Genomic DNA, 17,976 nt, shown 5'->3' on the forward strand with positions numbered 1-17,976 from the left:
TAATATGCTTACATTTTTAAAAATCAGTCTTAATTTAATTTACTAGCAAATATACAAATGTAACAAAACATTATAACTTTCCCTTCTTTGTCAGTATTTAGGCGATTCAATACTTTTACAATTCTAGTAGAAATTTAAGCAAATTTATAAATATGGCAATAATTAATATAAAGCTAACAAAACATGAAACATGGTTTACATTAAGTTTTTAATGCTTTTATTTGTGAGAATAAACAAATCACTACAGAATTTTTTCCGGATCATTAGGTATGCCAGAACGTTACGGGTATTTTCATTTTCTATAAAAGGAATTTTCTCCTTAAAATGCTAAAAGTGGTTTCATAAACAATTTTTTTGTTAAACCTAAATTAAGCAAATGTTCAACCCAACAAGTATCATTAAAAAAAAACAATGAAAAATGACAAAGCACTTTTTTGTTTAAGCAAAATAACATAGTTTCAGCTAAAGGGCTGAAAAAACATTCAAATTTGTTGCACAATGTGTTTTGTTAGTCTTACAATTTACAAAAAGCAAATCCAAATTTTTCATAAATATTAAAATAAGAAGTTGGATTATTTGTATGTGCAAAAATGTTTATAATAATTACATGTTGTACAATAATTAGATACTTTAATTAAATCACAGCACATTGTCTTAATAACAGGAAAATAATAGTTATGTTTTACTAAAATATGGTTTAGTTTAAGAAACCACTTTTTTTAAGCCACAAAATATTAGTTACATATTTAAAAAAAACACTAAATTTTTTTTTTCTTTTTTGGTCCCTGTACCACAATGGTTAACACAAATAAGCATTATTAATACTTAAAATGCTTAATCTTAAAATAAACAAAATAATTACAATAAAAACTATATATGTAATGAAATCTATTAAAGTGCAGAAAATAGACATTGACATTTGTCGAACCAAATTTCTAACTTAACTTTTTTTTAAACTACTTATATTTGGTTGAATAATTCTAAAGCAATTTTTAAAATCATTGCAGACTAGATTTAGTTTTGTACTTATTTATACTTTGTTCTCATTTAGCAAACACCGTTGCTGTATATGATACTTTAGTTCATTTATTCTAGTTAGATCAATGTTTCTCAAATTTTGACTGCTGCTCTGAGAACCTTTAAAATTTTCACACTTAAGTCTTGGTAACAAAAAGTGAATCAGTGATAAGTTGGTAGGTAGTGCCACAATGTCATCACATAGATAGAGAACTTAAAAGTCTCTGTGTAACATTATTTAGCAACCATCTTACCTTTGAAATAAACTGAAATTGTTACCCATCTTTAAAAAATTGTGTCGAATATTGTGTTATATGGTAAAAACCTTTTTAGATTGGTAAAAACCATTTTAGATTAAGTGTTTTCCCAAACGTTTCATGAATGGGTAAAAATTTGTCATATATAAGTGAAGTTTACTTGAATATTATCTAATTAGGTTAAGTCAACAATAAGTTTAGCATGAAAATGACATAACTGATTAAGCATTAAAATAAAACTAAAAGTTCTGAAAGAGGATTTTCTATTTTTATTTAAACCTTTAAAAATATTTTTTATGTTATAAGATTTATTAGTTAAAAATTAAAGAGGAATTTATTTCTATTTTTTAAATGAATTTAACAGAAAACAAAAAGCTAATGATTTTTTTGTTTAGCTCCTTACTTTTCTTTCCGGAAGAAATTAATTCAAATGGTAATATTGGTAAAAATTACCAAAGCTCTTTAGACAAAAATTTACAGATGAAAAGAAAAACTTGAACGAATTTCAAGAAAAAGTATAATATTTAATGAGTAAAATTATGGAAATTTTATTAACAAATTTTTGCAACATCAAGTAATTTTTTAAAAACGCAAAACAAGTTGTAAGTAAAGAAACACTGGAAAATTTTGAGAGTATAGTTCTGCATTGTAATAGTGAGAAATTGGTTTTTCTTTTCTCAATCATTAATAACTCTTATAATTACAAAACTTAATTGAAAAAAAATTTTTTTTGTATTTAATGAATACTACAAATTAAATTTTTGAGGAAAACATAAATTTAAACATTAAAAATTAAACTTAATATTTTTTTCTCTCACAATCAAACTGCAAAAAAATTCATAAGCAGCACAAATATTATAGAAGTCACAAAATTTCTGAATTTGGCACACATCTCAAAAAATACTATCCCAGATAATATTTTATTAAAAAAAAAAATACTGTCAGGTGAAAAACATTCAGTCAAGTCTTATTATAATGAATAGCTACATAACACATTAAATTATGAATAACAAGTTAATTCTCATAATTTATATTTAAAAAAAAAGAATTCAGTTTACATTGAGAAATCTATTTTTGACTTTTGCTGCACACTGTATTTATTAGTACAGCTTTCAGAAGATCTTAGGTTTTCAATGACAACATTGTCACATCCTTTGGAGAATGATGGTTTCCTTAACAGCTTCATCCACTGTAGCTTGACACCACCTTAAAGCGTGTATTTGGAGACTATTCTTGAGAGGCAGTGATCTTTAGTTTCCTTCAAGAGTTAGTCCACTGAAGGAAAGAGAGAAGATCTCTAACAGGTACATGATGGGCTAGGGCCTTTACTCTCAGATTTCGGTCATCTGTCAATAAGACTACTTCCCGGAACAAGGTGATGGGATCATCTGAAAAAAAATTACACAATATGATGAGTTTGGTAATGAAATTCTAATTTGGTTCAACACGCCTTATTTATATCACATGTAAGTCGACTTTTTGTCTTTGGCTTTGTTTTTAGCTTTTGCTTCATCTTTAGAGTAACTTTTTATTAGTTTCTCTATGCAAGCTATAAGCTGATATACTCATTTCAACATCTGCTTTTACGGGGTTCCCACTCAATTTCAGAAGGAAAAAAAATTATCTGACTTTTCCAAGTATATCAGGAGAATTTAATGAAAATCAAGGCCATATTATATGTAATACCATGCAATTTTTTCTCTGAAAACTTTGATTTTTATTAGTAATATCAAATTTTGTGAGCAAAAAAATATCACTGAATGAGGATGGAAGTATGGAAGTTACACTAAAACGTGAAATTTTTTCAACAAATAATTCTAATGGATGTTACAATTATTTAACTCTAATCTCAATAATGATTACTGTGACTGAAAACTCTGAGACTGGTTATTTTCCAGATGATGTAAGAATTTTCCAGGCTTTTGAAGAAAAAAAATTTCAACATTCTCTAACTATTCCCTGTTTTTTAAGACTCAAAACATTCTCTGACAACTACAAGTTTTCTCTGTTCTCTCTGACCCGTGGGGACTCTGATTTTAATACCTTTAAGAATTTATTGTTTTGATTACAAATTACACAAATACACTCTATGAATCTCTTAGTACTTGAATATTTGACGTAATTGATTGAATTTTTTTTAAATAATAATTTTATTTACGAAAACAGTGTAATAAAAAAAATTTTACAACAGGAATTTATTGCTATGAAAGAAATACATAAGTTTATTATAATTGAATTGATATGGAAGCATATTTCCTTTTTTGCAAAGTCTTAAGTCCAGTTCACATTTAATTTATTGTGAGCAGAATCTGTTTTTGAGATATAAAAGAGAGCTCCGAATGCTCACTAAAACTAATTTTTGGAAACGTTCATTTTTTAAACTCAAGCTACACTTTATAGAGATCATTTAATAAAAATTTTACAGAAGAAATTATTAGCATGCAGAGTGATAAAACCTTCTTATCTATAGATGAAAAAATATATAGATCTACACATGAAAAATATCTAATAAGCCTGTAAATGGACTTATTGAGAAAAAATTTTGTCATAAAAAAGATGAATTATAATTTTACTACATCAACTTAAACATGACAATTTACTGTTGGATATTGAATTTTCTAAAATTTTGTTTTAAAAAAATATTCATAAATTGACTATTTTTATTTTATAAGAATAAAAACCTAAGTCTGGATATCTTAATGAATGCCATTCAAAACTTTATGAGGCAGTAACAAGAATACAGCATTCCCACAATGCATAGGATGCATATGTGAGTTGAATATGAGAAACAAAGTAAAACAAAATACTATTACTTCAACAAAAAGAAAGATTTTCTGATTACATAACTAAGAAACAAAAGGAAACCTCACCCATTGAAAAGAGACAAGTTAGGACATTACAAAATGATTTTGTAAGTAATAGATTAAAAAAAAAAACTTTCAGCAAATCAGAATCTTTAGAGGGTTAAGAAATATAAGTTTTACTTTGAGATAATTAAATCAAATCTTGGGAAATATTTTAAATGCATACCTGGATTTTTAGGCATAAAATTTTCAGCTCTATCTTTGCAGTAAAACAAACAACAAGTTAAAATGAGATCATCATTTGTGCCCTAAAAAAAATCAAAAGTAATAAAGTACATAATAAAGTTAAGTAAGTAATAAAGTAAAAGTAAAGACTCTTTACATTAGTAATATGTATACAGCATCCTAAATCAGACTGACAGTCTTTAAAAATTTATGACAAAAAACTTAAGGCAAAAAAAAAAATCCAAGTTATTAATTCATGTTACACAGCATGTTTATTTCAAAAAATTTTGATTTAAATTCAAAAAGAATTTTTTAAACCATGCAGTAGATTGTAATAAGTAACTCAAAGGAGTGTGAATAAAAATTGCACCACAATCTATAGAAAGCTTTTAGTGATTGAAAATCACATAACAGTTTTGAAATATCTGTTATCAACTACAATCACTTGTCATAATGTGACAGCTTGTAATGTGTTTCTTAATTATTTTTCCTTCATTAATAGGTGGAATATCCCGTGGAAAATTTTTGAACAAAAACTAGAAATTCAAGGAGAAAAATTTAAGACTTGTCGCATGAAATTGCTGCAAGAATAATTTTAAAAAATCAAAAAACACTTCAGTTACTTTTCTTTGATAATTTTTTTTAAACCATCAATCCAATTTAGGACCATTATTTTAACACTTTTTAGACTTAGCTTGTTATTATTAACAAAATAATTATTTAAACTTGAGTATGTATTTTTCCATACCAATATTGAAACAATATGTATGAATCTTTAGACAAAAATNCGCTTTTTTTGTTTGCTTTCTCACCAGAATACAAGAAGCAGCAACGTCTAAATTACGAAGATACGAGCTATCCCGCCGACGGATAAAAAATACGGAAAATCTTATTTTCTGTGCGTGAAATCGGAGAAAATAGCTAATATAAGTAAACATGCGGAAGGATTAGCAGCTAGGACGTAGTTTGAATTTTCTGTTTTTCTTTGAAAATCGTAAATAAATATTATAATTTGACTTCAACGACTGGATGTTTTTTTTTTTAAAAAAACGGGATATTTATAAATAAATAAATAAAAAAACGAAACTTTTTGAGAATCTGAGTTTTTGATAAAAAGGCTGAAATTCGAGAGACAAAAGCAAAAAAAATCTCATCCCTGTATAAAGGTCAACCAGTTTTATCCCAAGGAAATGATTTTTAGAGAAACTTCAGAGGGAGGAAAGAGGACTTCAATAATTTCTCTCCGCGGAAAATTAAATTCCTCAAAAAATATTTTAACTTGTGCAAAAATCCGCGAATCCGCGGAAGAATCTCATCCCTGAATAATGTAAGCATGAACTAAAAAAAAAAATTTGATTATACATTTGATAAACAAACATTTATTTCAGATTCATATGAAGCTATTTGTTTTGCTTACCTTGTTTTGACCCATCTCTTCACTTCTGAAACTGATGGTGTCTAATATGGATCCCTTTGAAGTAATTGCTCTCAGATGAGGATGCCTAGAGGCAAATTGTTGTTCAAGGAAAAGAATAGTTTCCCGAGAAAGAGCTGTCACACGACTGGAATGTTCACTACCTCTTGAACCTCTGGCCAAACCATCCAGTTCATTGATCACTATAAAAAAAAAATGAACTTTATTTTCTATATCATAATGTTATACATTATTTCATTGAATTTGTAATGGAATTAAGAAAAAGCTAACCTAAACATCTCCGTCAATTGACCATATGGGAAAACTATTAAGGGCTTTTGAAACAATTAGATTTGAAAATACATATAACAAAATAAATTTTAAAATGTTAAAATGAGTGTATTGTTAAATCGCAAACAGATATACTGGAAGCATCTGATTGAGAAAAAAAACAACTTTAAATTCATGTTTAAAAAAATTAATTACATTTGTAGTCACTTCTGTACATAAAAAATATATGAATAACGTGACATACATAAGAATTCCATGATAAAAAAATTTTTTTTAAAAAACAGTGGCCGATTTACTCAGGCTAAACTTAATATTTTAGTTTTAAAAAAAAAAAAAAAGAAGAAGAAGAAACAGAATTGAGTTTCATAAGTTCTCAAATTAGATCAACAATCAACATTAAACAATCAACATTCAACAAAAACAATCAACATTAAAAAAAAAATCTTTTTTTTTTGTTGTTGTTGTTCTCTTCAATATTTTTAAAACTTATTTTCCCGACACAGTTCTGAAATTGTTCTTTTGCACTGAAAACAAAGTTTAATCAATTCAGTCTTTGATTAAAATCATTCATATTTGATTAAGTTTTAAACAAACAAAGCATGACTTTTAGAATATTTCAGCACCTTATATAATACAGATTAAAACAACATATTTCCAACATAAATTAAATGAAGACCCTATTTGAATAATGGGGACATCTCCACTTTCGCCCATTTTAAGATACAGCCCTTTCAAATAATAAGTGTACTATTTTTAATCTGTATACTGTCCGATTTGTGGTGTGCTCAATTTAGTACTAGTAAAAATAAGTTTGATGAAAAATGAAATGAAAATAGGGCTAATTCTATTATTTAATAAGTGGAGTTGGGCCACTACTTTAATAAGGCCTTCAAATATAACACAATGCAATAAAATCTTACCAACTAAAGGAATAATTAAATGAAAATCAGTAGAAGCCAAAATATTTTTAAAGAGCTTGAGATGGTCGATGAAGCAATTTGTATCAGGAACCAGGTATCTAGGTTTAATTTTAAGAACAATAGGACGCTGACACTGGTGCTTGTGCAATACAGCCTGAAATAAATCAGAAAGGTAACAGATTGTAATATAATACCCATCAAGACACTTAATGATATAATTTGCTAAATAAAATCTTGAAACTTACTTGAACCCGAGCTTGGTATTTTTGTTGCTCTTCCCTAGCTTTGCTGAGTGCTTCCTTGCGAGACCAGAGATCTGAAAGCTCATTGCTGACTGATGTTCTACTAATTGAGTCCTCTTGCAATTTATCATTCAAATGCTCTTCTCTAAATGAATCCTCTGAGGACTAAAATTTAAATTTGCATTACATAGCTAATAAAATAATTTTTAAAAAATATTTAACATAAGTTACAAATTTATATTCTTTCTTCCAAATCATTCCATTTAAAAAAATTTTAAATAGAATGCAGGTAATGTATGAAGATTTCAAAAGGATGAAGTTCTTTATTATCGAACAAATATCTTTAATAATGAAAGGAAAAATACTTGTATCCACCTAGATATGATCAATCTCAGAGTTACCTTTCTTATAGAATCCCCAAGTGCCACGATCCTGAAATTCTGGCAGTAGGTGTAAAGAGTGATTTTCTGAAATCCTGATAGCCATAATTTAAATGTTAAAAATCAATGTTTGGTGACTTTTATGATATTCCTGCACATTGAAACTCATTATGTTTAATCAAATCATACTAGAATTTTATTTTATTTTTCATCAGAAAATTCACAAATTTTCCTATATCCTCTCTCATATTTTTTTAGGACAGATTTTTCAATTCTTTTGGCAAAATAATATGAGAAACGTACTTATTCCTGAATTCTCAAAAACATATTTAAATTATAAAATTAATAGATTCTTGGATATTTAAAATTTAGATGATAAAAAATAAAAGGATTCTTCTTTCATTTACAACACAATTGACAAAAGAATATTAGCTACACTGTTTCTCCATGTTTGCGAAAAATAAGTTTTCTCTCCCTTCCAATGAAGAAAAAGGAAAATATTTTGTGAATCANTACTAAATAAAATCTTGAAACTTACTTGAACCCGAGCTTGGTATTTTTGTTGCTCTTCCCTAGCTTTGCTGAGTGCTTCCTTGCGAGACCAGAGATCTGAAAGCTCATTGCTGACTGATGTTCTACTAATTGAGTCCTCTTGCAATTTATCATTCAAATGCTCTTCTCTAAATGAATCCTCTGAGGACTAAAATTTAAATTTGCATTACATAGCTAATAAAATAATTTTTAAAAAATATTTAACATAAGTTACAAATTTATATTTTTCCAAATCATTCCATTTAAAAAAGTTTTGAATTGAATGCACGTAATGCATGAAGATTTCAAAAGGATGAAATTCTTTATTATCCAACAAATATCTTTAATAATGAAAGGAAGAATATTTGTATCCACCTAAGTATGATCAATCTCGGAGTTATCTTTCTTATAACTCCAGAATCGCCAAGCGCCACGATCCTGAAATTCTGGCAGTGGGTGTAAAGAGTGATTTTCTGAAATCCTAAAAGCCATAATTTAAAAGCTAAAAATCAATGTTTGGTGATTTTTATGATATTCCTGCACATTAAAACTCATTACCTTAAAGCAAATTATACTAGATTTTAATTTTATTTTTCATCATAAAATTCACACATTTTCCTTAAAAACAGAGTGTTTCTTATTTTTTTAGGACAAGATTTTCCATTTTTTTTTGCAAAATAATATGAGAAACGTACTTATTTGTGAATTCTCACCAACATGTTTAAATTATAAAATTAATAGATTCTTGGATATTTCAAATTTAGATGATAAAAAATAACAGGATTCTTCTCTCATTTACAACACAATTGACAAAAGAATATTTGATACACTGTTTCTCCATGTTTGTGAAAAATAAGTTTTCTCTCCCTTCCAATGAAGAAAAAGGAAAATATTTTGTTAATCATTCTTAGCTTCGCTCTCTTTCGTGAACCAAACGTTATCCTATCAGGTATCTAATTACCTGATAAGATAAAGTATATCAGGGTATATAATCTTAAAGTATATCAGGGTTGCCAATCAAATCTGGAAAAAAAATTCCCTGTGTTTTCCCTGTACATATTATACGCAATATATTAAGAGGAAACAACAATTACTGTACTCTTGTGTGAACTACATTGGGCTAACTACATGTATTAGTTTTAATTGCTGGAAAAACAGCTGCAAATTAACAGCAACAGCAAATTAATTGCTATAGTAAATGAAACAGTTTAGTATAGCTGAAATATCATGGTTAAATATCCCATAGATAATGCTTTGAATGGTCACCATTTTTTAAAAGACAAAAAATAATAAACAAAATTCTCTGTATTTTCCCAGTTTGTAAAGAAAAAAAAATCAAAATTCCCTGCATTTTCCCTGTTATTTTAGGTGACTTTTAAATTCCCTGTATTTTCTAGGTTTTCCCTGTTCTTCCTGTAGAGTGGCAACCCTGTATATAGGCTTAGCTACATAAATATATTTGCGATTTAATCAACCTAAAAATATATTTAGATATGAATAAAGCAAAATTTAATTTTAAAAATTACTTAAAGGATGGGTTATATATTTTAAAAATATCTTTTTAATAAATAAACTTATAGATGAAAAAAAACTAAAGAACTGATTGACAATACATTTCTATTACATTTACCTTAGATAAAAATATCTTTTAAATAAAATATTTCTTCTTATATTTCTTATATTCTTATAAATATTTCTTCAAAAACGCAAAAATTAATTCACAAATAATATTTAAGAAAAATGATGCTCTTTAAAATCACATTTCATCTTGAAATCATTGAGATTTTTTCACAAAACAATACCATCTCACCCTATTGGCAAGAATTAAACAATGGGGAAAAGCAGCTCACATTTTCTCCTTAAATAGCATTTCAGAACTTCGTAATCTGAAAATTCATGCTGATTCTATAACACTAGATAATGTATATATTTGTATAAACTTTTGGAAGAAACCAATAGTTCAAAAGTTTGAGCAAATTAGATTCTACTACACTGAAATTCGGTCATGTTATGTAAAAAATATAGCACAGTAACTCACCAGTAAAACACTCCGTTCATAAGTTTCTTCATAAGATAAGTTCTCAAGTAAAGCTACAAAACATTTAGCTCCAACATCAAATTCTAAATAAGGAGGAGACACTCCACACAAATAATCCCCAAAAAACTGTATTTTGCTTATTCTTAAACAGTGCCTAGCTTTATCCTAAAACATAAAAACAAACTATTCATTAAAAAAAAAAAAAAAAAAAAAAAAAAAAAAAAAAAAAAAAAGTGCACCAAATTACTCTAATCTTACACTTGGAAATTAAAAAAAAAAATTAGGAAGAGTCATTTAGAGTTTAAAAAAATAAATTCTCATGTGCAATAAATGTATGAATCAAGATTAATCAATAACCTAAAATTTCGTTTGTTAATTTTACAATTACTTACATAATTTACTTGCACATAAACACAAGAAAAAATATTAAATAAGAAGAAATATTATCAGGTAATGTTTAAGTAAAAATATATTTAAAAAAAAAATTTTAAATTTAGCAAATTTGCAAAAATTTATATTATAAAAAAAAATGAAATTAGCTTATCAGTGCTGATTTTAAAAAAAAAATTATTAGGACACAAGCATTAATTATGAATTACTTGGGCTTGTACATGAAAATAAGAAAAAATTAAAATAAAAATTTTTAAAAAACAATACACAAGATTAAATTCTAATAATGCTGAAAACATTTGTTTATAACAACAAGTTTATTAAGTATAAATATTTTTAAATGAAAGAAATTCTCAAATTCAATCATCTAAAAATTCTCACAGTATTTGGATTGAACTTCTACTGTAAAATATTTATTAAGTACAGGGTTCATGCTCTACTTTAAAAATAAAATTCAAGTACTTTTCAAGGACTTTTTAAGACTTATTATAAAATTCTCAATGACTTAAATTTCAGTAAAAGATGGACTAAAATGTAACATTTTAAACTAAAATGTTTTGACGATAATAGTTAGTTGACAATAGATGTCAGACGATAATAGCAGCACTGAAAAATAAGACTTCCATTGCTCTCTCTCTTGATTTCGGAAAGTGATCCAAGTATAAAAAAAAGCAAGGGTGATTGGCATCAAGTCAAGAATAAAATTCATGATGAATAAAAACGTTGGACTTGAATTTTGCATAAGGCCTATTTTAAGCTAGGTATACAACCTCTGAATAAGCAAAGATTCGGGCAGAGGACGGGGATGTTCTATATAAAACAGTGATATCAATTAGATATTTAAAAACAACTCTGCCGGGAGACTTTTATTTAATATTTAAAGTGGCAGAAGCATTTAGACAGTGAAATTTAAATTGTTCTTAAATATAATTTTGAAATTTTGACCACTTTCAGTTCCACTTAAATCAGTTTAATATGAAGATCGATGATTGATATTAAAATCGCCTGAATAAGAATAGAGATTTTGTCAGAATCTGGGGCAGTTCCCAATATTTAAAATTCCTAAAATCAGCCGAACATACATAAAATCCTAAATTCAAACAGTACATGTCATCAGATAGGAGGGAAAGTCGTTCTCTCACACTTACGCGCGTCAAAAGTTAAACACAGAAATAGATCTGTTTTCCTGAGTTTTCGATACTTTTCAAGGTAATTTTTAATTTTTCAAGGATTTATTATCATTTTCAAGTACTTCTAGGGGCCCTTGAAAATCAAAATAAAATTCAAGTACTTTTCAAGGTTGTTTCAAGGCCGCGGGAACCCTGTAAGTATAACTCAAAAGAGCTGAGACAAAAGACACTGATAAATTTGATCCTGCACTTAAACTGGTATTGAAAAACTAAATTTTCAGCAGGAACTATTAAACATAAAAATTAAATATTACAAAAATAAAATAAAATTTTTTTAAGCACAATAAGAAAAATATCGATTAAATGAAATCTAGAAATTACAATTACTGTTCTTACTTAAATAACTTTGTTTTGAATTACACACTTTTGATAGTTAATAAATGAGAAAATACAAAAATCCTGAATAAATAATAAAAATTTCACAGAAAAAAATTCAATCAAATAAAATGCATCCTTAACTAATGGCCTTAAATTTTAGAAGTACTGATCAAGCTTTGTAATTATAATTAATGCAAATCTACAAATAGTAAATTTCAACCACTTACAATTGTAAAGTATTGCGAGAAATTTAAATTAAAATTTATGAAAAATACAGTAAGAATTAAAGCTGTCACATGGAAAAATAAAACTTCAAGCAAGAAAAATGAAAAATACTCTTTTTCCATAGAGGAAAAATGGGGGTAATGAAACGGGTTACTCTGGTTTGGATATGTTGTATTCATGCAAGCTGTTGTTTATGTATTTGTTTGTATTTTGATTTCTTTTTATTATGAATTTATTTTGTGTTTATTATACAAATTAAATCATATTCTCTTCAAATCCCATCAGATTTTTTCATTTTAAAATTTTTTAACAGGATCATATTTAGGAAAATTAAACAAATATTACAAAACTAGCATTTGAAGCGTGGTGGCTCAGGGGACAGAGTGCTTGCCTTCTGATTCCAATGAAGTGAACCGGTTCAAATACAAGCGATGGCTAGTTTATAGGAGTTCTGCACCCGGTTCGCATCGCCCACAGTGCTGACGAAAAATATCCTCAGTGGTAGATGGATCATGGGTTCGAGACCCCTTGCCTTCAGGCTAACCGTGGCAGGTTTTAATGGTTTTCCTCTCCATGTAATGCAAATGGGAGTTAGTTCAATCCAGAAATCCTCCATGAAGGCGAATTTCTCCCAATACTTGATCCAGGAATACTCTTGTCTTCTGGATTGGGTTCAAAATTACAAGGCTACGGAGTTAAAGATTAGTAGTTGTAAAAATAAAAATTGGGTTGGCTGGTCAATGACGGTTATAAAAGAAGAAGAAAAACTAGCATTTTTAGAATGAGAAAATATTGCTTACTTTATCATAAGGAAGAATTGCATAAGCAGGATTCTGAATAGAGCCCAAAAGAGGAACAAAACCAGCAAAAGTAATATCTTCTTCTAATATTATACATTCACTATCTATTGTGAGGAGAAAAACAAAAATTATCTTAATTTTTAGCTATTGTAAAGTTAGAAATAATTTTGATTAAGATTAGCAATGTAAAGAAGAAAATTGGATCACACAACACTTACTACTAGCATTATGAGTTACAATGACTGGATTAGTTATGTCTATTTCTTGTAGAACGGACAATAGATTAGCAAATGAAACCCATATATTGTTGTTCACCCTAGAAGAAAATGATGAATAAAATTTTAGTTTACAAGTAAAATAAATAATACTAAATAGCTCCTAAATCTAAAGAGGAATTAGTAACCACAAGCCACTGCAAAATTATCCAGATTAGGGTTGCAAATAAAAATAAAAGTGGAATCAAATACCATTATTGAGAAATTTTCCCTCAAACCTTACTTTCTTACTTCATACCAGATATATTTCACTTTATTTCCCAGCAAACAAACACATAGCAACATGAAATTCATACCAATTATTGATTACTTAATTCAGCTCTTGTGATATACAGATTTATTTTAATTTCTAGTTCCTTTGAAAAATAACTTATTTATTATAACAATATAATAACTTTGAAACATTTTAGTAAGAAAACTAATGTTGAACTTATTAACCATTTTTTGGCACACAATAACATAAATAACTGAACAAAAGTGCCAAGCATAGCTTTTAAAAACTAATTAATATATGGTAATTTAACATCGTTATGACATAGAATTGCAACTTTAAATGGTTAAGATTAATTTTATAAACAAGAAAAAACACAGACCAATAAATTGGAGATTCTAGAAAATAAAATACTTTGTTGATACATGCTAACTCAGTAGAAATTTTTTTACTTTTTGCTAAAATTTGGCACTCAATCAATCACAATCTGTTAGCTCTATCTCATAACACTCTAAACTACTTCACGAAAGAAGAACTCTGGTAAATTTTAATTTTAAAGAAATATTAATTTCACAGAAAATGGTTTGATTTGTTACTATTTGCTACGATTTGGCTCTCTGTCATTCCCAGACTGTTACCTGTATGCTGTAATAGTATGAAGAACCTTTTCAAAACAAGAATTATAGTAAAACATAATTCTAAGAAATGTTTTAATTTGTTACTATTTGCTACAATTCGGTTCTCGGTCAATTCTCTGACTTAATACTCTTAAGAACTTTTTAAAACAAGAATTATAGTGAAACTTAATTGCACAGAAATGTTTTAATTTGTTACTATTTGCTACAATTTGGCTCTCGGTCAATCACAGACTGCTACCTGTATGACATAATACTGTAGTAAAAAATACTGTGCAGAAAATGTTTTAATTTGTTATTATTTGCAGGGTATCTGCTACATTTTTGATTTTCAAATCCATGACTTTCTATGACTAATTACAAGAATTTTTCATGACTTAACGAAGTTACTATTTTCTCCAACAAAAACACAACAATAAATTTAAAAAAGCATTATAATAACATTAATTGAAATGATAGGTATAACCAAAACTGTTATACCCTGTATCTTATTATTTATAGATTTTAAATTTAAAAAACAGAGTAAAGAAAGAGTTGAAGCAATAAAATAGCTGAAAAAATTACAAAAGCAAATAATTTTATTCTTCTTTTTTTTAGGCAGAATTATATTCTAAAGATACTTTTCATCAGAAAGGAAAGAAATACTCTTGATTTTTCTGTTCTCATTTCAGAATTTAAAAAAATCGCCAATGAATGGAATCAGCTAGAATTTTAAATTGATAAAATAAAATAATAATAATAAAAAGTCCGAAATCACAGAAGGTTAAAAGATAAATTCGCTCCAGATATGATGTTTTTTCTTTCATATTTTGAAAGAACACCAAAATTAAGAACATGATAAAAACATTTTATATTTTAATAAAATATGACTGTGAGTGGGGATTTTGTTAGAAATTTAGATATTCGGAACACCGTGAAATTCAATTTTAAAAATTAGATTTTTCGGCGACCTAAATCCATGAATAATTTTTTTTATAATTTTTCCATAATTTTTTTTAAAAAACATGACATCTCATGACAAATTTTGTTCAATACAGAAATTCATGACTTTCCATAATTTTTCACGACTTTCCAGGTGCACAAATACCCTGTATTTGATGCAATTTAGTTCTCAGTCAATCACAGACTGTTACTTCTATGTTGTAGCACTCTAAACTACATTTAGATACAAGAACTCTGGCGAAACTTAAATTATAAGACTAATGTTAAATTGTAATAAAAAATACAAATTCTGAAGAAAGGATATAATTTTAAAGCATTTGTTTTTAACAAATAGGATACTTAAAATTTAAGCATACTTACTGAACATTTATCTCTTTTACAAGCTGCGAAGAAGGGGGAGGCCACAAATACCTTTGACAGGACATCCAATCCGTCCAGATTTTAATTGATGGCAATAACAGACCAAAATCATCTGATATGATGTTACTGGAGTATTCAGGGAGTGATTTGTGGGCAACATGCAGTAAGCAGCATCTATCCATTAACAGACACATCATGGCCATACTTGAGTACAGTGCTTGTTCCTGTAATAAGGACCTCCCTCCTTGCTCTCGGCCATGCTCTGAAAGGTACAGTTTAATACGCATTAAAGATAAAAATAGAACAGAGAATTTAATAATTAGCAATTATTTAGTTGCACCTTTAAAAATATAACAAAATTAATTTAAAAAATTCTTAATTTTAGTTGTTTTTTATGAAATACAAAAACCTATAAAGATTTAATTTAAATCTTACTAAATTTTATACAATATGGACTAATTAGCTCTAATCTTTAGCAGCAAAATAGCTTGGGCCTCATTGGTTCAATATTCATGCTAAAAGGGCCCGATATTTTAAAGCCACTTTACAACCAACATTGGCTCTATATACTATATTCTCAGATACTTTCCCTATTTTATATTCATTATTCAGCTAATATAGGACCATTATTGGCTCCAAAAAGGCCGATATTGGACCTATACAGGGTGAATATTAAAAAATATAGATATCCCAATATTGGTCATTCGGTGCATGTTTATAAAGAACCCATATTGAGCCAATTACGAGTTCAAATAGGGACAAGATAAAATTGCTGCTAGCGATGTTATAACTTCAGCCTATGTCTAAAAAATAATTCTGAAACAAAAAAATCTTTCAAACATGGGAAGAAAAGGTAAGCAGCTTATCATTATAATAAACATAACAAGACAATTGTCATTCAAAATCTAACCCAAATCCTACCAAAATGACTTTGTTTGTAAAAAAGTATAATCTTAAATAAAGAAATCGTTCTGACTTTCAACGTTTTTAGAAGCTTTAAAATAATGATTTTTAAATGAAAAAAAGAAAAAACAAAAATGAATATACCTTTTAAGGCTGAGTTTGTGACAGAAAAAATGTTAATAGCTAACAATTGTAGAAGTCGAGCTGAGTTCAATGGTAATGGAGATCTTTGGAGAAGGAAATAAAATTCTTTCAGCATATTATTCAAGGTATCAGGAAATGATTCCATTCTAAAAAAATAAAAATATTATATTTCAAAATAAACTTTAAAAAAAAAAAAAAACATTAATCAAAAATAAAACATTGTAATCACCAGAAAAATAAATTTCTTGGTTATTAGATGCTGTACCACAAATTAAAGGTTTAAAAATCTTTTATATAAATTTACAAAAATTATTTTCTTTTTGCTTATTCATACATTTTCTACTTTTCTTTACATTTAGTAACTCACTAATTAAATTACTCATTCTTTCATTGCTCACTAGTTACTATTTTTAATGCAGTAATTATAATTCACTATCAAGGTAAACCAAACAAAAACAGTATAGTCAGAGTTGCATTGGCAATGCAAAATAAAATAATATATGAATTTATCTTTCAAAGTTCTCTTTTAGATAATTTGATTTTCTAGAACCATAATAAAAATGTCTATTACTTCCCCTATTAACCCTTTGAGCAAAGAAATTCTTTATAATTTCTGAATCCTACAAAATATTTTGTGATTCAACCTATTTGTTTTTCCCTTATTTTATTAATAACTGTTTAAGCTAGATATTCCTTATGATTCCCGGACAGTTTTCTTCCGAACATTATTTTTTTGTTATTTAAACACATTGCTTTCCTGTAATTCACTATCAACTGTCTAAGCTAGAAATTTTTTTGCAATTCTGAAAACGAAATTATGCTCCAGAATTTTTTATAATTTAACCAAGTGGCTTCCTTTATCTTTCACTATTAGCCCTCAGATTTAGATATCCTTTTAATATCTAAACATAATTACATTCCAGATTTTATGACAAGTTGCTTTCCTAAATTAATAAATTTGTTTTGTTTTTTTCTGACACCCGTTGCCTGAGTGGTAGCGCTTTGTGCTACCGTGCCACAGGTCCTGGGTTCGATCCTTGGGCCGGGCAAGGTTGACCCAGGCTTTCATCCCTTCAGTGGGTTGATAAATGAGTACCAAGCATGCTTGGGAGCTAAACACTGGGGGTTTTTGCGTTTGGCTGACCAACTAACCAGAACATCTGCTCCTGCACCCCAGAGCACAAGTAGGCCTTGGACCTCTATAGGCTGTCGCGCCATTGAGTTTAGTTTAGTTCGCTTTTTTCTTGTTCTCCAAATGAAAAGGAATAAGTGGAACTTCCCAATTAAAGGAATAAGAAAGGAATAAATGTCAAATTATTAAATTTAGCACAACAGACCAAAATTTTATCACCAACAATTCTTCGTTCCCAGAATTAATTGTAAACAAGTGAAGTTTTATGTTTTTCACAAACATAAGTTTCTTGAACTTAACCAGCATAAATTGCTTCAAACAATAATGCATAA

General features: G+C 27.8%; 1 protein-coding gene across 1 annotated transcript in view; it reads right to left on the reverse strand.

The window, feature by feature from the left end:
• Window positions 1-882: 882 nt before the first annotated feature.
• LOC107444705 (telomerase-binding protein EST1A) overlaps window positions 883-17,976 on the reverse strand; it is a 32,537-nt gene continuing 15,443 nt past the window's right edge. The window contains 9 exon segments of the mRNA XM_071180301.1: window positions 883-2,662; window positions 4,305-4,386; window positions 5,721-5,920; window positions 6,929-7,082; window positions 8,089-8,250; window positions 10,120-10,284; window positions 13,043-13,358; window positions 15,466-15,727; window positions 16,513-16,658. Of these exon segments, the coding sequence (XP_071036402.1) occupies window positions 2,535-2,662; window positions 4,305-4,386; window positions 5,721-5,920; window positions 6,929-7,082; window positions 8,089-8,250; window positions 10,120-10,284; window positions 13,043-13,358; window positions 15,466-15,727; window positions 16,513-16,658 (1,615 nt within the window). The 3' untranslated portion in view covers window positions 883-2,534.

The sequence above is a fragment of the Parasteatoda tepidariorum genome, chromosome 4 (assembly GCF_043381705.1).
Source record: "Parasteatoda tepidariorum isolate YZ-2023 chromosome 4, CAS_Ptep_4.0, whole genome shotgun sequence".
NCBI classification, from domain to species: domain Eukaryota; kingdom Metazoa; phylum Arthropoda; class Arachnida; order Araneae; family Theridiidae; genus Parasteatoda; species Parasteatoda tepidariorum.